General features: G+C 42.1%; 1 protein-coding gene across 3 annotated transcripts in view; it reads right to left on the reverse strand.

Annotated features, from left to right (window-relative positions):
- Window positions 1-1,136: 1,136 nt before the first annotated feature.
- LOC134440742 (adhesion G protein-coupled receptor E3-like) overlaps window positions 1,137-12,048 on the reverse strand; it is a 32,168-nt gene continuing 21,256 nt past the window's right edge. For all 3 annotated transcript variants that reach the window (XM_063190887.1, XM_063190962.1, XM_063191036.1), the window contains 6 exons: window positions 11,553-11,759; window positions 10,688-10,920; window positions 9,227-9,293; window positions 8,814-8,905; window positions 2,051-2,213; window positions 1,137-1,526 (listed from right to left, as the gene is read on the reverse strand). In XM_063190887.1, coding sequence (XP_063046957.1) covers window positions 1,215-1,526; window positions 2,051-2,213; window positions 8,814-8,905; window positions 9,227-9,293; window positions 10,688-10,920; window positions 11,553-11,759 — 1,074 coding nt within the window. In that variant the 3' untranslated portion in view covers window positions 1,137-1,214. The remainder of the gene's footprint in view (window positions 1,527-2,050; window positions 2,214-8,813; window positions 8,906-9,226; window positions 9,294-10,687; window positions 10,921-11,552; window positions 11,760-12,048) is intronic.

The following is a 12,048-nucleotide window of genomic DNA, read 5'->3' on the forward strand; positions in this document are numbered from 1 at the left end:
TCAGCTTTATTCCATATGTATATCTCCAGGACTTGGATAGGAAATTGATATTTTTCTGTGGTGAATACAAAACAAACATGGGACACGGGACGGTAAGTGTTAGCTTTACTGATTATATAGGCCTATTTCTTATACAATAGTATTGCATTTTAATAAAGGCACTTTAAAGGTGCACTGTGTCATATTTTTGCAATTTATTTCCAGAATCCATGCTGCCCATTCCCAAATGTTACCTTTTTCAATCAATACCACCATCATCAAATTCTAAGTATTCATTACGACTGGGAAAACTGCATTTTTCATACATGAAAAAGGGGATCTTCTCCATGTCCGCCATTTCGAATTTCCAGAAATAGACATTTTTTGCTGCAAAACTTACCGTACTTTGGTCATAATAGTAAATATTAGTTTATTATTTGGTAAATGTTCATGAAAAGACTAAGTGGCAATAGGCAGCACAGTTTCAATGAGCAGCATAGTTGCTATACCTACTCTGGCCACCACACAGTGCACCTTTAACAAACCACTCTCACATATCTCTACCATGCATACTATAGGACATTCCACACAGTAGATATGAGTACATTAAAAAATAATATTAGAAAACTACTTACTACACACATATTGGTCCAAATATACTGAAATGACCAAAATGAAATAAAATATAATAGTATAACTTCTACAACCAAACACATAGCATACAGTACTTAAGCTTATATTTTATGGTACTTGTAAATTTACATATTCTATTACATTCTTACTCTACTACCAGTGAACAATAGAAAACTATACAATACAGTCTAATTCCAGAAAAATAGCAAACAAAATATAATGTAAAACCTGAAAAATTCAGCGGCATTACAAAAATAATCATGGCATTTCTTTTTTAGCTAAAAAGTGCATTTCTCTTAATACGTACGTACGTACGTACGTACGTACGTACGTACGTGTGTGTGTGTGTGTGTGTGTGTGTGTGTGTGTGTGTGTGTGTGTGTGTGTGTGTGTGTGTGTGTGTGTGTGTGTGTGTGTGTGTGTGTGTGTGTGTCGGGGGGTGGGGTAGCTTCAGCGGGTGCCGACATTGTGGGTGATGTTAGAGGAAAATGATGTTTCACACTGACACTTCGTGTGTCTGTGTGTCTGTGTGTGTGTGTGAGTGTGTGCACGCATTCGTGTGTGTGTGTGCATGCATGCATACAGTCGGCTGTGTGCGCAGCTTATTCATTTTTGCCCTCCCCGTCTGCCTCACGACACTGCACTTTGGTTTTACTGGGCTTGATGGTGCTGGTCACTTTATGGGTGGCGATGATTTTATAGAGGGTGGAGGAGGCGTTGGAGGTGGTGGTGGGGGAGAAGGAGATGGTGGGGGAGGCGGTGGTGGTGGTGGGGGAGATGGTGGAGGTGCTGGTGGCGTTTGGTGGCTGCAGTGTCACGCTGACGGAGGCTGTTCCGCTGCCGCTGCTGGATTCCGTCGTCAGGTTGGCATAGGGACGGAACTTCTGCCACCAGCTGCGGTACTGGCGACGCACCTGCAGTGGGAAGAGGGGGGGGGGTTGTAGTAGGTGTGGAGTGGGCACGCAGGTAGGGAGGAGAGGAGGAGGGGTGCAGGGAGACAAGATGGTGACACAAATGAACATGTGTGTGTTTATGTGTGTGCGTGCCTGCGTGCGTTTACCTCTGTGTTGTGTACCTCTGTGTCTGCGTGCGTGTGTGCATGCGTGCGTGCAGGCGTGTGTGTGTGCAGTTGTACCTGCGTGCAGGCGTGTGTGTGTGCAGGCGTGTGTGTGTGTGCAGCTGTGCATCCGTTTCACACCTCTGTGTTGAGGAGGCAGTGGATGATGAAGATGGTGGTTCTGTGTGCGTGTATGCATGCATGAGTACGTGCCTGCATGCATGCGTGCCTGCATGGCTGCGTGCATGCATGCGATGATGAAGAAGACAACGATTCTGCGTGACGTGTGTGACTTGCATAACGTGTGTTACGTGTGTGACTTGCGTGACGTGTGTGCGTGCCTGCGTGTGTGTGCGTGCATGCCTGCATGTTTGTGTCTACCTCTGTGTTGAGGAGGCAGTGGATGAGGAAGATGACGGTGCCTTGCTGGGACATGAGGAAGATGAAGAGGACCTCTAGGACGCTGCTATAGGACGAGAAGATGCCCAGTATCCAGGGGCACCCGAGCACGATGCACTGGGCGATGACTTTGAACACCAGCACTCTGCAATATAGAACATACAGGAAAAATATAAACAGCAGTCATCTGAACACCAGCACTCTACTTTAGAGAATATGCAGGAAAAATATAAACAGAAGTTATCTGAAAGGGACACCCTTCCACATACACACAATGGGACAACTTGGACCACTGACCCTTTTCATAACCATAGGGGTGGTTGACGTTTAAGGGCGTAACGCAAAAAAAAAAAAAGTTTTTCAAATTCCTGAAAAAAATGATGGATAAAAATTGGAAAAAAAAAAGAAAAAAATAAAGCACTCAGTGGTCTGTGGAATTTCACCTTATTTTTGCCATTTTTGGGGAAATGTGTCCTGCATCAACACATAGTATAGGCATTTCACACCGCAGGAAAATGGAGTCACACCACAGGGAATTCACTGCATTATGGCCATTTTAATCCTTTTGTATACATGACTGACATCTGAGCTCATGCTAACTTGATAATAATATTGTGTTTAATCTTAATATGTGTTTTCATTAACAAAAAATTTTTTTCCTCCTATAAGAGCAGTCACACCACAGGACACCATAAAATGAACCTAAGCATTGCGTGACAGAAAGATTGCAATATGAAGACATATTAAGAGGTTAAGAGTCACCTTAAACTTCCACAGCACTCTCCAATAACTGAGGTACTGACTGGTTAGGAGCCAGTCTTTAAGACCCTTGTAGTTGGCCTTGCAGCTGCCCATTCACAAACATTGACATACAAGTCACCCCACAGGACGCAATTTGTGTTACGAAATTGAACTTGTAGTTAATATTACTGTCTTGAGTTTTTTCCACATTCACATATCTTAATCTAAAGTTAAGATTTATGCAATCATGCCAAATGCTTCATACATTAGGCCTATTCAAAATGTTGTTGGTTATTATATATATATTATTATATATTGTTTCATTAATGTTACAGTCACACCGCAGGAAATTTGACATATAAACCTTTACATAAATATTAACAAAAATGTTTCTTCTCATCTAAGACTAATATGAAACATAATGTACCACATCTTCTTTCATTGACATTTGTTTTTTAAAGGAAAATAACAGTTTTGTAGGTTTTTGACCAATGTTACGAAAAAACAAGGCGTCACGTCTCCCACCCATATACAGTATTTGCATGAAGTAAAAAATGGGTCGTAAATATTTAAACATTTTTTTAAATCCAGATAGAGCCTGTGCAACTCTGTGGAGAGTTAAATTACTCTAAGAGTTGAGTCAAAAGTCGGTGTAAATTCTGCAGCTGATCAGTGTAATTTCAGCTCTACAGGGCGTAATATTTAGACAACATTGAGTAAAGTTAACTTTGAAAATGTTACGCTGAACAAAGACTAGAAATTATACCACATATTTCAGAATAGAAGTTCATTTCAACTTTTTAATACTTATATTATGATATGAGTGATTCTCTAATTCGCCTACACTTTTAAGTCCGTGGATTTTATTTGGCAATTCCACTAACTATTAACTGCATCCAATGATGTTTTGGACATTAGAAAACATTTATCTTTCATATAATACAGAAAGTGTAGACATGGCATTATTTCCCTCAGCAAGAATCAGTATTTAATACTGGTTTTGGGCGTTTTCATGCCGTCCTGTTTTCCAAATGTCAGATTCAGTCTTCATATTAGCATGTAAAGAAACTTGTTTTGCCCAAGACGATTGCAAATGTTGATTCACAGTAAACATCACAATATGACAAAACTGTCAGAAAGACCACTGTCCTTTCCATTATGCATGAAATTTGCCATTTTGTGTGTGTCCACGAAAACTGTGTTAACCGTGTCACGGTCTGAAACCTCCTCCATAAATCAGTAATGGTTTGGTCTTAGGCCATACGAATAACATCACGTGATGTCATAACCTCTTTGGCAGGATACGGGAAGACTTTTTGGTAAATTTTGAGCTCCATCCTTCCATAATTTAATCCATTCTTTTTCATGTTCTCATAGCGGGAAAATTGCCTGTCAACTGTGTTATCAACATATTCATAAGAATCTGAATTAGAAATCACATGTAGAAAAACACAGATAAAGCATACAGATACATGAATTGATTAAGGTGTTGTGGTGGAACTTCTGAGGTCCTCAGTTAGCACAACACCATAAAAATGGTTGAAATGTCAACGGTGTTACCGTCAATGGTGTTACAATTAAGTATGACAGTCAGGGTTGCCAGATGAGGCTGATGATTTCCAGCCCAAAAAATGATCAAAATCCGCCCTAAAAACCCGCCCAATTCTATTGATTTATATGGCAGTGGGAAGGTTTTTCTGATAGATGCCATTTTTACCTGCACACGGCCATCCTAAGCAGCCCAATTGGGCGGGAACCAGCCCAATCTGGCAACACTGATGACAATTGAGGAGGAGTATGTTTTTGCCAATTTATATCCATATTGACAGACAAACAAACAAAATAATTTGTGTTCTAGGGGGATGGGTTTGTCTGCTCTGTTTTTTTCTCCTAAAAAAGTGCCGACTTGTTCCCCTGCACTGTTGACCGTAACACAGTTGAGTAACACCGTTGACTGTTTTGAAAGTGTTTTTGCGCTATTGATCCCTTATGTGTTGGAAAAATCCTATGAACATACACTACACAGTAAATTTGCCAGTGTTAATTTTGCAGTGTTAAGGCTTATTAACACTATTGGAGTAATTCCAACACCAAATGGAGTGAGATGCTCTCCAGTGTCAGTGACAAATGAAGTTGTTAAATTGTGTGGAGTTAGAAGTACTCCAGAGAGCCCCCGCCTCCTCGAGGTGATGGAGTTTGTCTGCCCAACTTTGTTTATACTGTGTTGTTCAGAGCATAAGCAATGATGACTGTCCACCCGATTAAATCATATACGTCTACATATTAGTAACAGTATTTCCTCCAGATTTAATCATGTACACAATCTTTTTTTTATTTATTCCATTTCATTTATTTAACTCAACTTGGTTGGGTTGATCTAAGGTTTGGCTGTGCACACAACATCACACAAAAGATGTGTTGAGTGAAAGAAATAACTTGAGATCATGTTACACCTTTGCCGGTAACAAGCAGGCCCCTCACAACCAATCTGTCCATCAGCGCCTGGCCAAACCTAATTACTTAGGGCTGGTATATCATGACTCAATTGCTTGCACCTGAAAAACTCCTAATCAATCTGGTCACATGGTACTCTTGAGCCTGTATATAAACCTGGACTGTCACAGTGCTTTAAATATTTGCCTGCCTGCCTGCTGGCTGGTCAGCATGGCACAGCATAGCGCTTGTTTACCTGCTTTGCAAGCAAGCTAAATGTGCTTTTGGCTTATGGAATTTGTTAGCTACATCTTGTGTCTTGCTTTGTGAGCTAGTCAGTAACAGCACATGTTACATTGTTTGCTCCATTGTGCACTTGATGTTTGCAAGCAAGCTAAAGGCGCTTTTGGCTTATGGCATTTGTTAGCTACATCTTGTGCCTTGCTTTGTGAGCTAGTCAGTAACAGCACATGTTACTTTACTTGCTCCATTGTGCACTTGATGTAGATGGTATGGTTATATTTTAAACTTCATTAAGGAAAACATTTGGTATTAATCCCCACTAGTTTGTATTCATACATGCTTAGCTGATATTTATTTCACATTGTGGTGCAGTGCAGCATAGACTGATCTATAAAACATAGACATTATACATGTTTTCAACAACTTTAAACATTATCTTAAGAGAGCAGTGTGGCAAACTGATGCCAGGCGCAGGGTGTTTCAGTCATGGTGGAGGATGGGAGGTGCTTAATTACCATGATCAGGGTACCTCAACTATGGTGAGAGATAGTGGGGCAGGACCAAAACACATTCACAATAATAAACAAGGTTGGGGGAACATCAGGAGCATGTCTAAGGAACCAAATATGCAACCAACAAGATTAAGGGAACCATATGGGAATGGCAAGGGAACAAACATGACATGAACAGGAATAACGTGACAGTGAGAGAACAATAAGGGAACGGAATGGGAACTACACATATAACATTCTAGGAACGAAAATTAAACTTTCCTGCCAACCAAGTGAGAACGGAAAAATAACCAAACATGACTCTGGGGACGTACCCAGAACTAAACTGGAACCAAGGGCTTGTGTTCCAGGAACCTTCTTAGAACTAAAAATTGTTAGTAGGGTGCTCCCCGAAACTGCTTTACTCTTTATAGTGTTAGCTTAACACTATAAATCTAACACCAGTGTTTAACACTGATCTGGAGCAGGACCAAATAGACACTAGAACAGTGTTAATTTTAACTCTTTAAGTGTTATTTTAACACTACACAATTTACTGTGTAGGGATTATCTCTGGAGAAGGAAGTCTTGTGTAAGGAGGGTGACTATATTCAAATCAGACGTTACAGGGATTTATGATGAAAAATGTGTCAGTCTGTATCACAGTGACTCATAAAATCCTACTTATGAAGCTCAACAATCACATTTTCTATATCATTACTGCTAAGGGACATAAGCACTTTCAAACATATATTGTTTCAACTCTGTAGTATTTTTATATATGTTTGAAATGACATAGTATTTGTCCATAACACTGTTGACAAAATAATTAAGCAAATGTTCGCTTTCATTAGAGTATTTATCAAATGATTTAAGATTGAGCTTGGCAATTTGTTTGTTTGGAAATTTAAATATATACACTATGTAAACATCTAGGTCATTTAGTTGAAAAAAAATACTGATAATTGACATTTTGCTTTTGCCAAAAGTGTAGGGGAATCGTAGAATCACTCATATATAAGTTTACTCTGAAGCATTGACATCCCAGGCTTTACCGTCAACACACTGTGTGTGTGGTTCACTGTGTGCCTCGGTTTTTGGGCATATTAAAAGTGAAAGCATGTGCTTCTCTGCACAGGATCTGGAGCCGTATCACAGAGATGTCCTATTTTAGGCCAAAAGTCCAAAGTGAAAGTATTCTGAGTTTCTCTGCGTGGGCTTTGTCACGTAGAGGCGTGTTCCAGCTTTGACACACGGCTTTTTGCCTCTTTGATGTGTCTCTTTCGGAAGAGCGGGTGTGGAGGCTAGATGCACTATAGCTCTCTGTGTGTGGTTTCCTGTGTGCTTTGTTGCACCTGATGTATCGATAGGTATCTAAAATTAAACACATTCTTGCTTTGTTCACATTTCACAAGTGTATCATAGCACACATGTGTGTTAGCGTAGTCAAAAATATTTTTTTTCCTGACAAGTAGGACTAGTCCTAGTTCTTGTAAGATCACCACAACAGGCACTATCTGTACCCCAGAAGAGAGAAGAATCTGAAGAAGACTGTTGAGGTCGAAACGTTTTCCTGCCATGAAAAAATAGAATACAACAAAAGGATTCTAAGTGTGCAGACTACAGTTGGCCTTTGTCCTGTACCTTTCCCCGGGATGTGCACAATCCTCTCCTTCAACAAGCTGTAGCCCACAAATCACAATGACATTTTTTTCTCACTGCTCTGTTTGAATCTTTGGGATGGAGACAGCAGAGTTTGCTGGCCTACAACTAACAAAAAGTGGCCATCTGATTGCAAGGCAGGGATGCTGACAGGGGTCACAAAGGGCTCAGTTGTCCCGGGCCCAGGGAGAGAGGGGGCCCAGAAATGGGTTCTCATTCCATTGCATGCATTGGGTGGGGGAGCATTCAGATGACTTTGTCCTGGGCCTGGCCAAAGCTGTCAGCGGCCCTGATCGATTGGTTACAGCACTGTTTCCCAACCAGAGGTACGTGTACCACTAGGGGTACGCGAGCACACTGCAGGGGGTACTTGGAAAAAATAAATTTCAACAAATATATGGTGCTTAGTTACATTGGGATGGAGAGAGCGATGTAGAACTTGACTTAGGGGGTACTCATGGCACAACGAAAAGGCTTGGGGGTACACAAAACAAAAAAGGTTGGGAAACACTGGGTAACAGCATTGGTCAAGGCAGTGCGGAGGCTATTTGAACCTAGCCTGGCTCTCACTGACAGTGCGTGTGTGTAGCTCTAGAGCCCCCTGGTGGAGAGCTACACAAACTTCCGTCTGGAACACTGCTGTAAACATGCCGGTCTCCGGTCAGAAAATGTCCGGAGCATTTATTGCTTAAATATCAACGGCAGCTCGCATTGATGAATCACAGGACAGATTACATACTATTATTACTCTTTGGAGTTGAACAGAAAACATTTTTGGAGGATTTTTTTGGTGGTGAGTAGCCATATGCACCATTTATTTTGTGACTCGAGAACAGCATGGTAACTTCAGTGCTACCAGACGTAGTTTGTGTACACAAACGCACCATCTGTGACAACCAGGCTAATTTGAACCATAGATGTGCACAGGGACCTGCCCTTTTTCCCTACTGGACACTTTAAAAAAAAAAAAAAGTTATTTATTGAAAGCATTTTGTCACAATGCATTGTGGTCCATGTTGACATGATAATCTACAAATGCTTCATGATCAAAAGCATGTGACAATTATGCTCCGATATGATGCTCGTATAGCCTCGATAGCTCGTAAGGCAGCTGGAATGTGTGTGTATGCGAAGGTGTCTAAAGCTGTGTGTTTGTGGTGAGTGAGTAGTCCCACCTGGTGTATTTGACCTTTGACACGTCGCTCCGTACGTCTTTCAGGGTGGCGTGAATGGTGATGAGGATGATGATGAAGAGTATGATGTTGCTCTGTGGAGAGAAAGAGAGAGAGAGAGAGAGAGAGAGAGAGAGAGAGAGAGAGAGAGAGAGAGAGAGAGAGAGAGAGAGAGAGAGAGAGAGAGAGAGAGAGAGAGAGAGAGGGATGTATAAACCTGTTTGTGTATGCAATCTAATTCTTTAATATGCATTTGCTACTTCAGAGACTGTGGCGTGCAACTTCGTTTTTTGGTTTTTAAAACATCACAATGTGTGTGTTTGTGTGTGTGTGTGTGTGTGTGTGTGTGTGTGTGTGTGTGTGTGTGTGTGTGTGTGTGTGTGTGTGTGTGTGTGTGTGTGTGTGTGTGCACTCACTGTGAGGATAAAGAACACCGGACCAAGAAAACTCCAGAGAAACCCTCTCTCTCCCTTAAGCCAGCACCTACACACACGCACACACACGCACACACGCACACACCACACACACACACACACACACACACACACACACACACACACACACACACACACACACACACACACACACACACACACACACACACACACGCACGCACACGCACACGCACACACACAGAGTAAAAACAAGTTACATTACAATGCCTTACACACTGCGCACACAAGCGTACGTCATCATTTTTTGGCAAGGTTTATTTGTCTGCATGTAACTTTATTTGTTGGTTTGCGACGACATAACTCGCCAACACATGCACCTACTGTGTATCGACTAGTGCAACTCCTTCTTGACTGGTCTTCCAGCTTGTGGATTATAAGACCCTTGCCAATAGTCCAGAACGCAGTGGTGCTGCATTGGCTACCGGTGTCTGCTCCAATTAGACAGAAGGCCCTGACCCGCCCATGTGAAGGCTGTAGGGTGTTGTACTCCTCCTACACCAACCGTTTAGCCTTGCCTTCCACTCACACAATGCAAAGCCTGTCCAAACGGTTTTCTGTCATTTTCCTGTAAGAATGGAGATTGTTGGATGACCCAGAACTGATATTATTGCTGTTACTGTTTGCGGTTATCTCAGTAAAGTTGACTTAGGAGGTCATCCCCCCCCCCCCATGCCATGTGGTGGCTCAAACCCCTGGGGTCGGGTGTCACTGACCCTACAACACAAAGGACCTTGGTCATCTCTCCTTTCAGTATATAAGCCTATGATAATGAGCCCCTCTTTGAGTTCTTTCTCCCATGCACAAGACGTGTGTGTCTCTCTCTGTTTCTCTCTCTCTGTTTCTCCCTCTCTCTCTTTGTCCTAAACATTCTGAGGTTGGCTAAAATGTCTTTGATTTCACTGTACCCTATGTAACCTACAGTAGCCTTGAGTTAAATGTAATGTTACCTTGCAGTTGATAATTAAATTGTCATATAACTTTCATTCGTTTGTATCTCCTCATCTGTATCATGCCATTTGCCTTTCCTGTCTCTTAAGTGAACACTGCTTCTGTTTCAAATGCCCACTCCTGGCCGTCGTTGGTTCGAAAGAAAGTTGAGGGGAAAACTATACTTTTACATTCCCTTAATGGAAGGATATGATACCATTTGCTGCAAGAACAGGGTAATTCCTGTCAACCTACAAGAGGCTTGTGAAGACTCATCTCTTCCGAGAGAGCTTGCCGGGATAAAAAAAAAAAATCCTACTCATCTCTTATCCTAGGCACGAACTTGCACTACACTTAAAAGGTCCTCCACTAATGTATAGTACTGTATATATTACTGCTCTCTGTCTGTTCTACATTACTTGTAAATACTGAATACTGCTTTACTCAACCACAAAATGATCTTATCTGTATTTACGGATGATCTTAACCCCTTACTTGTCACTGCCATATCCATCAGACCAGACTCCAGAAGACACGGCCACGATGATTAGCGGGATCCCATAGCCAATCGGGAGGGAGACCTTCCAGTGTAGCCACGCCCTCTCGCTAGGTTTGACCTGCCTGAGCTTCCGTACAGACAGGAAGAGCATCACGGCCTCTATGGACATCCAGACGAATGAACACATGTAGAGGAAGTGCAGGACTCCAGCCATGGTCTTACAAAAAGTCTGGAACAGACAGACAGACAGAAAGACAGACAGTCAGTCAGTCAGACTGTCAACTTTTTTTTGTATTTTTTAAATAGACATGCCTACATCCCTTTTTTGAGACAATACAGTTGAGAGGTGGACAGGAAATGTGTGGGGAGAGAGAGCCGGGGAAGGATGGCAAAATGACCCGAGCTGGGATCGAACCCAGGTCGCCAGCGTAGTGACCTAGTGCCCTACTGTTAGGCCATGGCAGGACCGTCCTGTGATTTTCTATGGCTTTGTCTTCCTGCTCAGCTGTTGCCAAATTAATAGATGTATGTCTAACTGTTATAGATCACAAACACATTTTTTGTTGTCATGAATTAAACCAATTAAACCAATTAAAAAAATGCCTGCTTAAGCCCTTTTTGTGTTTGTCAGCCCATACAAACCTAAATATCTCAGCCTATGAAGCACATAGAAACATGAAATAAGTTGCATGTAAAAGCAAGGACCTTTGTCTTGCATCTGGATGTGTTCATTCAGCTCTAATATACCCAGATTTCAAATGACAATCTCAAACCTCAAGAGCCTGAATGCAGCATAATCCAGGCGCCTCAGCATATACGCAGCATCAGGCTTAAATGGGTTAATGATTCATTCACACTTACCTGGTAGAATCTGATTCGTCGGCGGAAGGTTTGAGTGAGCAAGAAGAGAGCGTGAGCCAGGAAAAGACACACGCACAGGTTCAGGCGAGCCACGTTGGACACCCTTGGGTTCCATCGACAGAGGACAAAGGTCATCCCCGCCAAGGCCAGAAACACCAGACCAATCAGCACCAAGATGGTGTTCAGAACCTCCACCACAGGATCACTCTGGGGAAGCACCATATCATGAGGGTATTCAAATCTGAAGGCATTAGAGGCATTCAAATATGCACCTTGGCATTCCCTTCTACCTCTTTTTACATGACATGTTGTAAGCAATTGTATTTTGCACTGTTCACTGGACTGGGTTTGTCCTATCAACCACACATTACACTTAGCAGACGCTTTTAATCCAGCAACGTACAGTTGTTGAGATACAGGGTATTGGATACAGGCTCTGGGGCAATATGGGGTTAGGTGCCTTGCTCAAGGGCACTTCAGCTACGGATGAAGGTGC

The sequence above is a fragment of the Engraulis encrasicolus genome, chromosome 1 (genome assembly GCF_034702125.1).
Source record: "Engraulis encrasicolus isolate BLACKSEA-1 chromosome 1, IST_EnEncr_1.0, whole genome shotgun sequence".
Taxonomy (NCBI): domain Eukaryota; kingdom Metazoa; phylum Chordata; class Actinopteri; order Clupeiformes; family Engraulidae; genus Engraulis; species Engraulis encrasicolus.